Here is a 17,765-nt window from a genome sequence, read left to right as displayed (position 1 = left end):
GTCACATATTTTAGGTCAAAAACTACGAATAATTCTTTTTCTGCAACAGAAGTATGCATATGGTGGGGCGGGGGCACTGGGTTTATAAACATTTTATTTATTTATATTTTTTGAGCGTTTATTTTTGAGACACAGAGAGACAGAGCTTGAACGGGGGAGGGGCAGAGAGAGAGGGAGACACAGAATCCGAAGCGGGCTCCGGGCTCTGAGCCGTCAGCAGGGCTCAAACTCATGGACTGAGATCCTGACCTGAGCCGAAGTCGGACGCTTAACCGACTGAGCCACCCCGGCACCCCACAAACATGGCATTTAAACTGACTTTAAAAGCACAAACTTTTCCTCTTTGTCAAAGATATTAAAGATACGAGAGTTCCTCAACAAGACTACAAAGGAGCATACCCGGAACTGTTGGAAGCCAAACATACCGTAAGAATTTCAAAACCACGGCAATTATACAAATGGTGACTACAATCAAAAGATTAACATTTTTTACAGTTTTTCATCGTTAGACCTGGGATTTCTAAGTTAAGTTTTATGTTTCCCGAGGCAGCGTCTCCAGTCAGGCTAGGAAAGCCACAAGCCGCCGGAGTCATACTGGAAATCGTTTCACACCGTCCTCTCCGTGTCCAGGTCTGGAAACCGAACCCCAACAGGGTAAAGGGCCCGGCTACGGGCACGTGAAGAACCACCATCACAACGAGGCACGGAGCCAGGGTCTCAGTGCTCTGAGGGCACTCTTCTTCCCACTGCCACGGCAGGGAGGTGGCAGATGGGCACCAACTTTGCCGGAAATACCTACGGGTCCCTACGAGCTTTGGTGGAGCACGTCCCACATCGTCACACCGGTGGCACGAACAGGAGCACGCTGCAAGGCTACAGACAGTCGTCAAGGGACAAGCCTGACACTGTGCCGGTCACGGTTTTCGAGCGCGCCCTCGCTGAACGATGCCATCAACCTGGACTCCGCAGCCCCACGTAAATCACTGCCCGTTGTGGCCGAGCGGTAATGCTAACCAGCCAATTTAAACCATTCCCGACCCAGAAACATGTAGTTAGAGATTCTGTGCCAGCTAAGAAACCACACAGTTCTTCATTCATGTGTACGGGATACTCTATATGGAATGCTAAATACTCAAAACCACACTGGTTTGGGGGTTACCTTTCTTGATTGCTCATTTTGGCATACATGGCTTTCACCAATTCCGGGCTTTTCAGAAAATGGTCTGTAATAATCAAGAACCTAAGAAAAAAGGAGGAAAAAGTGTGGTTACCAGAAACATAGTAAAATGGACATAGCCTTATCTCCCTATAGGCATTTTATACATAAAAACATTTCTTTCTATTGAATTTTTGATTTGCTGCAATATTAAAATGTTTTAAGAGGTTCGCAGGCGACTTTGCCATTAACAGCTAAAAGAAAATAAAAACCCTCAAAAGAGGTTTCTCCAACCTTACCTCTGAAAAATGTACCGATATGATTCATTTATTCCACCGGAGGGAGGGGCCTACTCTGTATAGGTTTTATCTAAGTTTCATTTTCACAGTAACATGAAATTGACCTATAAGCTCAGGTATAAACAGAAAACACATTAAACTGTTTTACTCAGAAGGTTAAGTGCTAAAATCAACCAGAGCAACGGGACATGTCACACATTTTATTTAAACATATGCCAACAGCCTGGTAAGGCACACGGGCTTGATTACCTCGTCCGTAAAAGCTCTCGAGTTACCAACAAAACATCCTCACTGTCAAGCAAACCACTCATCTAAACTCAGAGATCAACGTATGAAGACCCGGAGGCAAAGATTACCAGCGTCCTTCTTCAAAGTACCCCTGTGACAACTAAAAAGACTGTGTCGTATTATTAATTACTTCTGAATCGTATCTGCCGGAGGGCGTCTCCAGTCTTAGGAACTAAAGAGGATACTGTTTATAACCATGGTTATAGCAGTAAGGGTGACTGTGAAGCATTAAATATATTTATGGACATGGTTCATCTAACTCTTTAACCAAAAAGTTAACAGATGTGTTTCAGCATAACCAAATGATGCAGATTAACGACAACACGTCGTCACTCATAAAACACCAAAAGCTAAATAAGTATTCTATTTCTTCACAGCCTTCAAAATAACTGATTGACACTTTGATACGAAATATTCCTAGTAATAACGGATATATCCAAAATTCTCAGACAGTTTTCACACGAGGTTAAGTCCTCAAACTGCAACGGCAGAAACTGACGCATTTCAAGCCAGATTCGCAGAAGTGATCGTAAAGCACGTTCATAATTGAGCCTTCTGGAGCTCAACACATTTTCCCAAGAACATTCGTTCAAAGCGCAATGCTCCAAATGGCCAGGAGCTAGGTCAGAAGCCGTCTTCCCAAACGCTAACAGTGGAGAAAGATTCACACACAGAGAATTAGACAAAAATGTCTTAGGGGCAACACACACACTTCATGGATCAGAGTAAAAACAAAGTTTATCTAACCAGAGGGCCAGGGCAGGACGTTCAGGAGGCCGGAGGAGAGCAGAGCATTTAAATTACCGGTGACAAAAAGGACTTGGAAAAACAGCATGGCAGTGCGCTCAGGGAACCACAGCCAGGAAAACACGACGAGGGTTTAAAGAGGGTTTCAGAGGGCGCCAGGGTGGCTCAGTCGGTTAAGCGTCCGACTTCGGCTCAGGTCATGATCTCGCGGTTTGTGGGTCTGAGCCCCACGTCAGGCTCTGCGCTGACGGCTAACTCCATGACGACCATGCCCTCCTTTGAGACACTGGGCATGGCGCCCTTTCTTTTTTTGACCAATTTTATTGATCTTAAAGAAACAATCTTGCCTTGGTTAATTTTTTCTAGTGTGTTTCTGTTTCCTGGGTCACTGACTTCGGCCCCGATTTCTTACCGTTCGCTTTTTCCTGCTGCCTACTCGGGTTTTACTGTGCTCTTCTGTCTTCACAAAGTACAACCTAAGGTCACTGCTTTCAGACCTTTCTTCTTTTCTGGTAGAAACATTTAAAATTATAAATTGCCTTGCAAGCACTGCTTTAGCTTTATCCCACAAATCCTTAGACTTTCATTATCCTTCAGTTCAAAAGACTAACTGGCCCTGTGATTTCTCCTTTGACAAATCAATTATTTAGATGAGCTAAATGCCAAAAACTTGGAATATTTCTAGATATCATCTGATTATGGTTTTCTAATGTAAATTCACTGTGGTCAGAGACTCTGTCTCTGTCTGTTCTCAATCATTCTCATGTATTTACTGAGACTTTACAGCCCAGACTAGGGTCTAGATTGGTGAACATGACATGTGCAGTTGAAAAGAAAGTAGATTTTCCAAGTTCTGAGATGATATCCTACAACATCTCTCAGGTGAAGGTGGTTCTGAGTTCATCTATGTCCACACTGACATCTGTCCACTCCAGTGAATGGCTGAAAACCAGGAGTTAACATCTCCAACTATCACTCCCAATTCCAAGCATAAAGGACTCACAACGTACCCTCCTACTTCAGACAACCATAAATGCAGGGAAAACACGACACTACGGTTTTTAGACAACCGACAAAAGACCCAAGTCAAGTAGGTTGTGGAAATGAAAGGCACTTTGGAGAATTTCTTCCTAAACAAATAAAATATTCAAATAAGCGTGTGATAAATGTGATTTCAGATCAGTATGTTTATAAAATCCTTACGGCCCAACAGCAGACTGGGACACACTCGGTGGAGGAAAGGGGTAAGTCTCCCACGGTGGAGTGGGTGCTGAACAGGTGGAAATGGGGCTGAAAAAGTTTCCAGGGACGTGGGGCGGTGAGGGCAAGGGCGATGGGCAGGGACAGAGGAAAGACGCGTCACAGTCACTGTGGCGCTCGGCCGCCGTGACCACCTACAGCGCCTAGAGCAGAAAGGAAAGCGGATCCGCACTTTCACCTTTACACCGAGAAGCGCAACCACAGCAAACAGCTAAACCTCAAAAGTGAAATGACACAACACCGACGAAACCTTGAGTAGGGCAAAGACCTCTGCGTCCATCACCAAAAATCTATAGGACATAAAAAGACGGACAACTTCATCTACCAAGACATCAAAAAAAAATTTTTTAATGTTTATTTATTTTGAGGGAGGGGGCATGAGTGGGAGAGAGGAGCAGAGAGAGGAAGAGGGGATCCCCGGCAGGCTCCACACTCAACAGGGAGCCCAACGCGGGGCTCGATCCCACAACCGCGAGATCACGACCTGAGCCGAGATCAAGAGTCAGATGGTTAACCGACCGAGCCACCCGGGCGCCCCTCAAAACTTTTTACATAAAAAATGCCACACACAAAATCAAAAGACAAGGAAGTGAGACAAATATCTACGTTTTATTTCATAGAAAAGACCACCGGCCCTAATTTAGAAAATATTCTTCAGCTACAGATAAGACCGACCTCCTAAAGGAAAAACAGGTCAAGAACACGAGAACGAACATAAAAGAAAAATAGGCTCTTCAACATCTAAAACGGTGCTCAGCCTCGGAACAAGAAAAACAGAAGATAAAACTCTGTAACGACGCCACTTCAAACCTCGGCAAGATCGGCGCTCCCAACACTTTGAGAGCACACTCCGTTAGCACCGAGGTAGCAAACCGGGTCCTCTCAACGGCCAAGGGGAGTGTCCGTTGGTACAACAGCTATGAAGGACCTCTTGGCAGTATCTGTTAAAATATAAAAAGCACGTTTCCTTCGGCCTAGTAACTGCACCGATGAGTTTATCGGACAGTCGTACTCGCCAACGTGCAACGTGACATATGTACGAACGAAGCTACTTACCGCCACATTCTGTAGCTACGAAACGCGGGGGGCCTAGATGTTCACCAGTAAGGGGCCGATGAAATAAATCGCGATACAGTCGCACAACGGAAGACAAAAGAAAGTTCTTTATATACTTCTAGGGAAAGATCTCACAAGTCTACCATCTGGTTAGAAAAGCAGGAGACTCAACGGTGTGTCGAGGACGAACGGGCGGCCCACCTGTTCAGGGGCCGGGGCCGGAGGAGCTATGAATGGAATGGGAGAATGAATCTCCCCCCCAAGTTAAAAAGATCATTTAAGTATATCCTGGGAAATTCACCTCAAGTTGGTTTCTCCTTACTGCCCTACGGTGGTGCGACGCCACCTGGTGGCCCGGGCGGCTCAGCGTCCCAGGGACAGGGCCGTGGCGGTGGAAGCGTCCGGTCGGTCTGTCTTACCAGGAGCTACTTCTGGGCAGGGGAAGCTCAGCCATTTCTCCAAAGCGACTTGACTAACAAATCTCTACGTCTCTCCCCAAACGGACACAGAAAAACAGAAACCCAAGACGAGGTCACTTCACCTCCCTGTCAGGGCGACTCAGCGGCACAGCGCTCAGGCCACCTAAAATCTTGGATACAAAGCACCACTACCGCGCAGTCCTCACCGCCCCCTGCAGCGCGACTGCACTTGCCAAGCACGTCGCCCACGACACGCTGCCAGGGCGCCTCTCCTCTCCCCCCGATGCCAACGCCGTGCCCTCTCCCGACCCGCGCTGCCCTCGGCCCGGAGTTTCAGCTCCCGCTCTCCAGAAGCCCCCCTCGCAGGCGAGCTCCCAGCCCCGGGCTTCCACGGCACCCCGTGCTCCGTCTTCTGGAACTTCCACGCTGGCCGCACCACAGGACGTCTCCGCTTAGGTGCACGGTGGGCGTCTCCGATCCTGCACGGCCTGCACAGAACTCCCGATCTCCCCACCGCCGGCCAACAAGCCCAGACCCTGGCCGGCGCCCCTGCCTTTCTGCTCCCAACCTCACCCCACACCCCCAACCCGCATGAAGCCCCACGGGCTCTCCCTGCAGAGCACATTCAACCTGCGCGCTTCTCCTCACCCCCACGCCACCACCCTCAGCCAAGCCGCCCGCGCCCCCTGCCCGGACCTGGAGGCCACGGCTGCCCCCACTCTACCCAGCCCCCCCAACCCCCAGCTCAGCCTCCGCCCGGAGGCCAGAGGGAGCTTTTAAATCGCAGACCAGGTCGGTACAAATTCTGCTCAGAACTCTGCGAGCCCCTGCCATGGCACAGAGAGAAGACCAACGACGTCTTCCCGGTTCACGAGGCCCGCAGCAACTGGTTTCCAGCCGCCCCTCGGGCTGTGTGTCCCGCCCAGGGCTCTGAAACCACCCTGGGCCCTGTCCCGCAACAGAGGCCTCTGCTGGGACGAGGGGTGGGGGGAGGGGGGAAGGGGGTCTCCGCACTCTGGGGACTCACTGCTCCACATGTCCCTCCCGACTGGCCTCCACCTTTACCACACAGGCTATCAAGCAGGCCGGTGACCCTATTCTCAGCTCAGTGTCACTGCCTCAGGAGGGACTTCCCTGAACTCCCAATTCCAAAGCGGCACCCGGCCCCTCCAAGCCCCACCACCGCACTGGAGGACTCTGCTGAAGTCAAATACTCCTTGTTTTTCTTCACAGTCTGTGCCCCGCACCGATCGTATTTAAATGATTACTAATAAGGGGCACCAGGGTGGCTCAGTGAGCTAAGCATCTGACTTCGGCTCAGGTCATGATCTCACGGTTCGGGAGTTTGAGCCCCGCGTCGGGCTCTGTGCTGACAGCTCGGAGCCTGGAGCCTGCTTCGGATTCTGTGTCTCCTTCTCTCTCTCTCTCTGCGCCTCCCTCACTCTCTCTCTCTCTCTCTCTCTCAAAAATAAACAAACATTAAAAAAATTTTTTTCAATAAAAAATAAGTTACTACGAATAAAACAGCAAATGCTACACTGTTTGCTCCGAGCCGAGCACGAGCACCACTCGAAGGACAGCTTTGTCAACACAACCGGGTGTGTATCTTTTCTCAGGCATTTATCTGGCATCTTACGTATTTATTTGGGGGGTTTTTGTTCATTATCGGTCTCTCTCCCTAAAACATAATGTCTTCTTAATTTTGAACCTCCAGAACCACAAACACTGCCTGGCACAGGTTAAAGACTCAATCAATGATCACTGACTTCATTAATCAGTTCCTGTTTGAAGTGAGCGTTTTAAGTTTCCTGAGTTTCCTACAAGCGTGCACAGGGCAGGAGGGGTCTCTAACTCCCAAGTTCTCCGAGAGAAAAGCAGGTCAGATCGTCGCACGGAGGGCAAATTATTCCTTGCGCGGAGCCCAAAGCCCCTTCTCCTGGGCACGGTGGACAGGCCTGCCAGCAGGGTCCTCACGGCAGACCCGAAGTCGGTCAGAGCAAAGCTGCTTCGGAGTGTTTGCCAGTGCAAGCCAGGCCCCAGACTGGAGGTGGGGGCGGGGGGCGGGGGTTACTATGGGCTCTCAGGTCAGTACATCAACCCAGGAGATGTTGATGAGCACCTAGGGACGCACAGATGGACTGTTCAGTTTTCAGAGTTTCTTTGCATTTCTGAGTTACCCAGGCAAGTACTGGGTGGCAATGAGGTCAAGGTCACACTCACTGGGTCACCAGTCAAATGCGACACCATACGCTTTAACAGTCACCAGAATTGAATACCAGCTCGTTCGCTGTAACCAAATGTAATTAAAAGGGCAAAGCCATCAGAGCAAAGGGCAAGAATGACATCTTCCGTGATGCTACATAAGAGGAGGCTGGAATGAGCACTGCCGCTGAGGCCTCAGAGCGACAGCAAGGGACACGGTGTTGTTAGCCGACAGTCCCCAAGGCAGACCAACCACCCCAGCGCCCGTGTTGTTTTTATTTTTACTTTCTTAGGTAGGCTGTATGCCCGGCGTGGAGCCCAATGTGAGGCTTTAACTCTCGATCCCAACATCAAGACCTGATCTGGGATCAAAAGCCGGACGCGTAAGCAACTGAGCCACCCAGGCGCCCCAATCCATATGCCTTTAAACACAGGGGACGTGAGGGGCGCCTGGGTGGCGCAGCCGGTCAAGCGTCCGACTTCAGCCAGGTCACGATCTCACGGTCCGGGAGTTCGAGCCCCGGGTCGGGCTCTGGGCCGATGGCTCGGAGCCTGGAGCCTGTTTCCGATTCTGTGTCTCCCTCTCTCTCTGCCCCTCCCCCGTTCATGCTCTGTCTCTCTCTGTCCCAAAAATAAATAAACGTTGAAAAAATAAAAAATAAAAAAATAAACACAGGGGACGTGAAGTTCAAAAGCGTGGAAGCGTCTGACCTAAATCAGCCCCGTCGTTTAAGAATTAAAGAAAAAGAGGCCCACAGAGGTTTAGTGTCCTGAGGAAGGTCCCTCAGTTACCTGAAAGTCAAGACAAGAGCTCCATCTCTGACTTCCGGGGCTTCTCTGAAAATGCTCCCCTTTAGAGAGCTTGCCGCTTGCTCAAGCAGCCCTTTGGGAGAGAAGTTTCAGGTGAACTTAGCGTCTGGTTCTTCGTGTCATCTTCAGTTCAAAGTGACCAAGCGTAAAATTCCTCCATTCTTTTTTTCCGTTTTCTTTTGCGAAAGATTTTACCTTTAAGTAACATCTGCACCCAACATGGGGCTCAAACCCACAACCCTGAGATCAAGAGTCTCACGCTCCACGGACTGAGCCAGCCACGCGCCCCCTCCATTTTTTTTTTCCCACACAAGAAAGAGGAAACGTGTACTGGTGAGTGAAGATAGCGGCATCTGTACTTTAACGATTTCGAGGACGAGAATAACTGTCACTCACCTTCAACCTATGCAAAGGGCAGGAAAAAAGCATCCTGTGTGGACATCCATACAAACAACTGAATTCTCCGCTACCACGTTATGGCGTAACATCCAGCGTCCGATACTGATGGCAAATACGCAACAGAGCAACGAGAAGATGCCGAAGGGAGGGCGACCTTTCCCTTGCGCCTTGAAAGCGGTCACTGCGATGGCTGTCAATCACGCGTGTCTGTGTTAGTTCCTGAGATTGTTTTTCTAAACGTAATATATTCTCCATGCCAGCATGTCGCATCAAGTTACAAGTGCAATTCTCAACTTTCAACTTAGAATCCACTGCATGTACTTTCTTACCGAACGTCGGCTCGGGGGGAACCGAAGACAAAGACTTTTACAACAACGAGAGACCCAACCGTGGTCAATGCTTCCTAAGTTACAGATTTGACATCTGTGATTAAACTCTTCTGGAGAACAACCATCTCTGTAAATTCCGAAATTCTGTGGCAGTGTTGTGTGAGGGAGGTGGGTCCTTCTGATCCGAAACCTGAAACGCCACAAGGACATCTAGAGACTGTAAGTAAGGCTCCACTAACACTCCAGACGTCACGGAAGAGAACAAATGGTCTTGGGGAGGGTCAGAAATATCTTCTAGCAAAGGCAGGAGTTGGAGTAGAAAGGGCATCAGAGAAAGAGATTTATTTTACAAAAAGAGAAAACGAGAAATGCGATACTTTTAAGTCCTGAACTGCACGCACAGACACACGAGCTGAACGCTCTCCCTCACGTGCACGAGGGTCCCAGGCCAGCTTCGCCTATTACTTTCTGTTTCTGGTGCCAAAACGGACTCATGCAGGCCAAGAGGCAAAACGCCTCTGCTTAATCTTGAAATTCATCACCGAAATGTGATTACAGAAAAGCTAACATTCACAAATCAAGCTGTCGACGTCGAAGCACTGACCACATATCTGCATCATTTTCAATACTGGCTAAAAACCCAGATGCATCAAGGTCCTTCTTTCCATCTCCTTTCTCTCGATCTTCCTCATTTATAAATGGTGTTAATAAGGTATGTGAACAATTACAGACAGATTAATTATTGTCTACAGGACAGTGTTCCTACTCCACGCAGAAAGTGCTAAAAGCCATCTCGAAGCATCAAGAAGCAGACATACAGGGGAACCTGGGTGGCTCAGCTGGTTAAGTGTCCAACTCTCCATCTTGGCTCGGGTCATGATCTCACGTTTGAGTTCAAGCCCCTCCTCGGGCTCCACACTGAGAGCGCAGGGCCTCCTTGGGATTCTCCCTCTCTCTCTCTGCCCCTCCCCTGCTTGCTCGCTCTCTCTCTCTCTCTCTCTCTCTCTCTCTCAAAATAAATGAATAAACTTAAAAAAAAAAAAAGACAAAGAGCAGTATGCCATTGACAAACGGAGTTATTGCTAAAGTTAAGGTTTTAGGGAAATTTTTTCAAACGAGATCCCTGTCTTATCCCCACTTCCACATAAGCACGAAGCACACAGTATCAAAGCCACACTTACAAAATATCTCAGGGACTGTGAAAACCTAGAAAATGCTTTCATACCGCACTAATTAAGCGAAGAATCTGATTTAACCAGGTTCTGGAAAAAGAACGCTATTTGTTTCTGAGGACGGGGAAATCCCACCCACAGCTGCTTCCTACAGCAATCTGGACAAAGCTTCCAAAGCTGGTATAGAAAGGAACTTTCTTCTCTTTGACAAGTAAGTAACATCTTCACTAAGGCAGAAAATCCCCCTAGAACACAAATAAGCTATAACCTCAGCAAAAGACAGCAGCCGGGATCTCCTAAGGCACCTTTACTGTAGAATTTAGAGGAGTCCAAACACCAAGACCCAACCCTTGGATTCATGCGGGGTCATCTCAGAGCAGGAAAACGTCCTTCACACCTACAAACAAAAGGAGCAAATATTTTTAGAAGGACACTATCCCAATAACTCAAACCGAGTAACGCCAGAGCCCTTGGCGCCCACGCTTCCCTGCGTCCCTGGTGTATCCAAACAAAGGACCCGGCTACTGAAACCTTGCATTTGTCCCTTTCCAAGAAAAGACACCAAACCCATGAATTCTAACACTGTTGTGTCTGTACTCTTTGCCAACCATCCCATCGTGTCAGCAGGCGGGACGGAGAAGGGCGGATGCTCCCTAATTGTCAGAAATGGACGGGTTCATATTTAACAGTAAAAAGTAACCATGTTGTCGGAAGCCTCTGGATGCTGGGACAGCTCAGAGACTGCGTCTCATCTCACTGCGCTTTGCAAGGAACGCACTTTGCACAAACTGAAGGCCTGTGGCTGGCGCCCAGCAAGTCTGTCGGTGCCATTTCTCTAACATTTGCTTGTGTCTCTGGTCACATTCCGGGAATTCTCGCAGTATTTCAAACTTGTTTATTATTGTATTTGTTACGATGATCTGTGACCAGTGATTATCCTTCACTGAAAGCTCAGGTGATGGTTAGCATTTTTCAGCAATAAAGTGTTTTTTAAGTAAAGTACATACACTGCTTTTTTTTTTTTTTTTTAAATTTTTTTTTTTTTTTTTTTTTAACGTTTATTGATTTTTGAGACAGAGAGAGACAGAGCATGAAAGGGGGAGGGGCAGAGAGAGAGGGAGACACAGAATCGGAAGCAGGCTCCAGGCTCTGAGCTGTCAGCCCAGAGCCCGACGCGGGGCTCGAACTCACGGACCGCGAGATCGTGACCTGGCTGAAGTCGGACGCTTAACCGACTGCGCCACCCAGGCGCCCCAATACACTGCTTTTTTAAGAGCTAATGCTATTGCACACTTCGTAAACTACCCTACGGTGTAAACACAACTTTTTTTTTTTTTAATGTTTATTTATTTTTGAGAGAGGCAGAGCGTGAGCAGGGGAGGGGCAGAGAGAGGGGAAGACACAGAATCCGAAGCAGGCTCCAGGCTCCGAGCTGTCAGCACAGAGCCCGACGCGGGGCTCGAACCCATGAACCGCAAGATCATGACCTGAGCCGAAGTCAGACGCTTAACTGACTGAGCCACCCAGGCGCCCCAACACTGCTTTTACATGCACTGGGAAACCAAAAATTTCACTTGAGTCTTTTTACTCCAATACTCGCTTTACTGCAGTGGTCTGGAACCAGACCTGCAGCATCGCTGACAAAATACGGCTGTATTTTGTGATCTCATTCTTCTCATTCCTGTTTAGCGAACACGCAGCTCCTCTAACACAAATCAAAGTGTCAGCGCCGCGCCAGCGGAAGACATCAGTTACCACCGCCACTTTCCATCCTTCTTCCTGGCCGCTTCCATCTGGTGACCCGTGAGAACTCTCACTTGAGCTCCTCCGAAGCAGAATGCACCTTCTGCCCTTGACCCCTGCTGCCAGAAAACTGCCGACGGCCAAAACCCAGATCTGAGATACTTAACACACGAAACAGACTTCCACTGAAAACTGTGCTGAGTAAGCAGACTCTAAGGATTCATCCACCGTGCTCAATTATAAAACAACCCATACGGAGGAAGTTAATCTAAGTCAAGCACAGTATCCCAATATTTTCAGACACCAACTTGTGTCTGTGTGCAAATGGGTAATTCAAATACAAATGAATGCTGGGAAAACGAAATAATTTTTAAATGAGGCATAATTTCAGGAGAACAATAAAGTTCACACTGAAAGAGACCCAAATTGAGAAAGCACCTCTGAAACGCAAGTGGCACAGGGGCGCCTGGGGGGCTCAGTCGGTTGAGTGTCTGACTTCAGCTCAGGTCACGATTTCGCTGTTCATGAGGTCAAGCCCCATACTGGGCTCGCTGCTGTCGCACAGAGACCGCTTCAGACCCTCTGCCCTTTCTCTCTGCCCCTCCCCGGCTTGCACTCTCTCAAAATTAAATAAAAACATTAAAATAGTAAAAAACTTTTAAAAATAAATTTTAAAAAAATGCAAGCGGCACTACTGGCAGCTCCGGGCTCCCCCCACTTGGACACAAGCTGTGCCCCGAACTCACTGGCCGCTATGTGAAAACACACATAAAAATAAATCTTACGGAAAACGGAAGAACAGGACTAAAAGCAACAGGATTTTTGATGAATTCTACAATGATGAAAGGAAGGGCCAATTCCTCAAGACATAACAATTACAGACAGATATGTGCCTAACAACAGAGCCCAAAAATAAGGGACACAAAAACCGACTGGTCTGACTGGACAGACAGAATACGGTCCCCTTCCAGGAATGCGTGGAACAGGTGGACAGAAGACCATCAAGAAATAGAAGGCCTGGGACGCGTGGGTGGCTCAGTCGGTTAAGCATTCAACATCAGTTCAGGTCATGATCTCGGGGTCTGTGAGTTTGAGCCCCGCGTCAGGCTCTGTACGGACAGCTCGGAACCTGGAGCCCACTTCCAATTCTGTCTCTCTCTCTCTCTCTCCCTCTCTCTCTCTCTCTCTCTCTCTCTCTGCCCCTCCCCTGCTCACGTTGTTTGTCTCTCTCAAAAATAAACATAGAAAGAAAGAAAGGGAAAGAGAGAGGGGGAGAGAGAGAGAGAGAGAGAGAGAAAAGAAAGAAAGAAAGAAAGAAAGAAAGAAAGAAAGAAAGAAAGAAAGAAAGAAAGAAAAAGAAAGACTGTAGAGGTTCAACAGGCATCTAGACAGCGCCCCCACCAAACCCAAATCCACAGCACATGGGACAGTCTGCATGACAGACCAGGTGCTCGGTCATAAAACACACCTCAACATATTTAAAAATGAAAAACAGGGGGCACCTGGGTGGCTCAGTCGGTTAAGTACCCAACTTCAGCTCAGGTCACGATCTCACAGTTCATGGATTCGAGCCCCGCGTGGGGCCCTGTGCTGACAGCTCAGAGCCTGGAGCCTGCTTCAGATTCTGTGTCTCCCCCACCTCCCCACCCCTCCCCTGCTTGCTCTGTCTCTGTCTCTCAAGAACAAACAAAAATGTAAATTAAAAAAAAAAACTTAACTGAAAAAATTAATAAGCCCTAAAGAAATGGAAAGATACCTCTATACATGGACTGCAAAACTTAGTCTAGTTAAAATGGCAACATTCCTGAAGCTGATCTACAGATCCATGTTATCTCTACTAAAACTCTAGCTGCTTTTCCGAACAAGCTGAAAAGCTGACCCAAAAATTAATATATAACACAAGGGACCCAGAACGGCCCAAAAAATCTTGAATAAGATGAACAAAGTTGGAAGACTTAGAGTTTTCTGATTCAAAACTTACACAAAGCTACAGTAATCGAGATAGTGAGGTACTGGCTTAAAAGAGAAAACAGAAAGCAGGAAACAAGAACAAAACCTACAAAAACCCTGATCAGAGCCTCAGGGAGCTCCGGGGCAACAACAGAAGACTAAGGCGTCATCAGGGAGCAGGGACTGCTCTGGCCGCCTCCCTCCCACGCGTGCGCACAGGCCAAGCGGACAAAAGCCCAACACCCTGTGATCCTCCCACAACTCAGGGTCGGCAGGCCTGATGCTTTGGAGGCTGTCAGGGACGGTCAGATGAGGGGCGGTCCTGATGAGATATGGAGAGGTCTGCCCAGCCCCTCAGAATATAAAACCGCTTCAAGCAACGTGGCATCCCGTTGGGATGACAACGGTCGTCCCAGTCATCCGGCCCCTTTTCGGCACGTGGGACGATGGGACTCACGGCTTCTCCTTTTCCTTGTCCACAGAATAACAAACCGTCTAAATCTGACAGTGGCTTCTTGAGTCTTAAAGGATCACAGTCAGCCTCAGCCGTGGCCTGATGTGGAGTCCCCACAAGAGAGCGGAGAGATCACGGGGCCAAAAAAGTGTTCAAACAAATAATGGCTGGAAACTCTCCAAATCTGGCAACGTAAACCTACAGATTTGAGAAGTCGAGGGAACCAAAGAAGACATACTCAAAGAAATCCACATCAAGACATCATAATTAGGCTCCTGAAAAGTCAAAAAAAAATCTTAAAAGCGACTAGAGGGAGATGAGGCGTTATGTACGGGGCCAGGGGATGGACGGACACTACAATTTGGACGACAATGGATGTCTCGGTGGAACACAAGCCGCGAGACACGTATCGACGTCTGATCCGTAACGAACCATCAGGCACAGCCACAGCGGTGTGACCCGGACGACCCCAGAGGGCTGCGTATTCTCAGGCTGCGCCCCGGGCCTCACCGCCTCCCAGGACCCCCGACTCGCCCGTCACCCCACCTTCCCCAGCCTCCAGGTGCTGCCCAGACGCTTTTCTAATTTTGTCCGTATCGTTTAGTGTCAACTTGCTGTTCGACTACCGGAATTCAAACTCTGGTTTGCTCTGCAAGGAAAGGGATCTGCTCGGATGTTCTTAAGCAATCAGATTGCCAGCAAGGGACTTACGGCCATTCCGACTCTGGCTGCCTCTGGTGAGCTTCGACGACGTCAATCGCGATGTTCAGATTCTCTTCCAGTTCTTTCATTCTCTCAGAGTTCAGGGAGGTGAACAAAATCATTGACGAGTAGGCAACAATTTTCTTGTCTGGATGATTTAAGCAAGACCTTCCAGAGAAAGACATGAGGGCATTAGCCCCATTGAGCAATATGGTAAAATATGGATTCTGACAAACAACAATCACCCAATTAACAAATGCAGTGCATGTGACGTTTCTGAGGATTTAACAAAGAATGACAACACTTTGAAACGAGTACCTTAGCTACTGGAAAAAGAGCAATCTAAAATGAGTCGTGACACACTGTAGCCAAAATTAAAGATGCAGCGGACTTTAGGACTTGAAAGCAAAAAGCAAACACCACCCGATTAAAGGAAAAGATAAATGATGACACCTATAAAACATGAAAATGTTCACTCTTGTTAGAAAAAAGAAACCAAAAGGTAAAACGTGAGGCCCCGTTAACTACGGGCACTCCTTTCAGCATCACAAGGGTCAGAGGGTTTACGGGAACGGTGGAAAGACGGTACCCTGGCAAGAGCGGAGCCAAGAGCGTCAGGGGGAGTCCTGCCTTGTCACCTCTCAGCTACGCCATCTTAGTTAGGAAGGTCACTGAGTTACCCACGGCCAATTACGACCCGGGTTGCGCACTACAGCAGGATTTTTTTTTCCAGTTCCACTTCATCATACTCTCCTGGGGGAGGTGTTATCCATACATCACAGACAGCGACTGTGTGGACTCTAGCCGCCCAAGTGCACAAAGCCAGTACCTCTCAAAGACGGAACTCAAATTTGGTTACATTTGTCTCACAAACGCGCGCAGAGTGCAAATTACCTCTTTCCGTGTGTTTTCTGATATAAAAATGGACTACGACGACCTCCCTGGCCTATCTCACGGCGCTTCCGTGAGGATCAGATGTGACACCGTAAGGAACACCACCGCGTAACCTGTCGCGGCTTCTCTGCCTTGTTCAGGGGCCTCTCTTCTGGGTTTCTGTGACACTAGGATTTACTCGAACTGTGTCCGTCTTACACTACAGTGTGCTCACCTGTTCTTTTATCTCCCCCAAAGCACGGGCTTTTGGGGAATAATAAATAGCTCTAAATTACCCAAATTCCACTCGCCTAGCTCAGAACCTCACAGATACTAACTAGGTGTTCAAAATGTTTTAAAGGAAGGAATTCTCAAGAATGAGTAATTTCTATTTCTGTAGCTTGAATTCCACAATTCTTTCCTTCCACCTAAGCTCAATTATCGTGAATCATAAAGATTTGGTGCCTTCAACTCTCATTATTTGGAGGAATTTGAGAGCCAGTTATCAACTCAAGTGAGCTAGGGACCACATTCGAGTTTATGTGATCCTGACATCATACTTTACACGGAAGCCCAGAAAACCGACGCGACCGGGGAAGGCAGCAGGGCGTTTAGGCAGCAGAGCACCGCCTTTGGACCCGGAGAGCGGCTCTGCCCTTGACCAGCGGTGAGCGCCGGTTCCTCACCCCGCCCCGCACGGCCGCTCACAGGACAGGAATCGCCCGCACAGAATACCCAACCGGGGCAGAGAAACAGCCACTGCTCGGCCGCCTTACTGCTGCCACGACCACGGACACCCCTCGTGGGCCACGGGGCCTGGACTAGAAGCCAGGCCTCCCACTCTGAGACAGCGCTTCCTACTGCCTACCCTGCCTCCGTTACCCACTCACCTTCTATCCCGGCGCTCAACTTTGTGTGAACGAACAGAAGTTGGTCAAAACAAAGTACCAAATCACCAGGAAAAGCACCGTGAACCAACCTAGACAAACGGATTGGCTGTGCCCATCTTACCGCTCTCCAGATCTACCCAGACAGCCTTGTGCCGGGCACATAACAAGTGCTCGATGGATAAATAATGACCAATTCACTGCCCATACTCCAGCGTTTTATGGCTTTTTTTTCTTATGAATGTGTTTTCCTATAAATCACAGTGAACTTAACAGTATTTCTTACTTTAATCAAAACTCTTATTTTCTTAAAAAAAAAAAAAAGCCGACATACAATAAAGGGCATAAATCTTGAGTGTACAGCCCAATAAATGATTAGATGTGGCTATAACTCCATAACTACCATGCAGGTCAAGACACGGAACACTCCCAGAACCCCAGGAGACTCCCTCGTGCCCTCTCCCGGCTGGTGCCGATCCTGCCCCTGCCCCTCACCACCAAGCGCCATCCTCAACTCTCTGACCAAGGGCTAGTTTTCCCTGTTTTTGAACTTCACCTAAATGGAATGATATAACCAGTCTTTCCAGAATGAGAGAAACTTTTATCGATATACTCACAGAAAGAGTTCTGGGAAAGCGTGCACCCACACGACAGACTGCGAATCTTCATTCCGCGAGGCGATGTTGCCTAGAAACTGCAGGCCACAGCGAAATGCTGACAATTTATAAAAATAAGAAAGATACAATTTAAAAACTTGTTAACACACCAAATAAACATATCTTAATAGAAACCATTCCACGTCATTAAACGGGAAGTTTCTGTTAACTTCTTTTAACTACATAAGTCTCTCGCCGCGATGAAACTTTGGGCATGACGTTAATATTAAAATGCCTTACCAAAACAACGTGTTCCGTACAAACTGAATTAACTTCTTTAAAAAACTGTAAATGTCAACACAATATACCTCTAATTTACATTAACTATCACTGGACTACGTGCTCCAATTAAGAGAGTTACTC

The 17,765-nt window shown here is 48.1% G+C and overlaps 1 protein-coding gene across 2 annotated transcripts in view; it reads right to left on the bottom strand.

The window, feature by feature from the left end:
* ATXN10 (ataxin 10) overlaps nucleotides 1–17,765 on the bottom strand; it is a 167,634-nt gene that overhangs the window by 109,966 nt on the left and 39,903 nt on the right. For both annotated transcript variants that reach the window (XM_047868350.1, XM_047868351.1), the window contains exons 4-6: nucleotides 17,364–17,460; nucleotides 14,996–15,154; nucleotides 1,160–1,240 (exon numbers count right to left, since the gene is read on the bottom strand). In XM_047868350.1, coding sequence (XP_047724306.1) covers nucleotides 1,160–1,240; nucleotides 14,996–15,154; nucleotides 17,364–17,460 — 337 coding nt within the window. The remainder of the gene's footprint in view (nucleotides 1–1,159; nucleotides 1,241–14,995; nucleotides 15,155–17,363; nucleotides 17,461–17,765) is intronic.

The sequence above is a fragment of the Prionailurus viverrinus genome, chromosome B4 (genome assembly GCF_022837055.1).
Source record: "Prionailurus viverrinus isolate Anna chromosome B4, UM_Priviv_1.0, whole genome shotgun sequence".
Lineage (NCBI taxonomy): Eukaryota > Metazoa > Chordata > Mammalia > Carnivora > Felidae > Prionailurus > Prionailurus viverrinus.
This window is presented reverse-complemented; position numbering and strand designations above follow the sequence as displayed.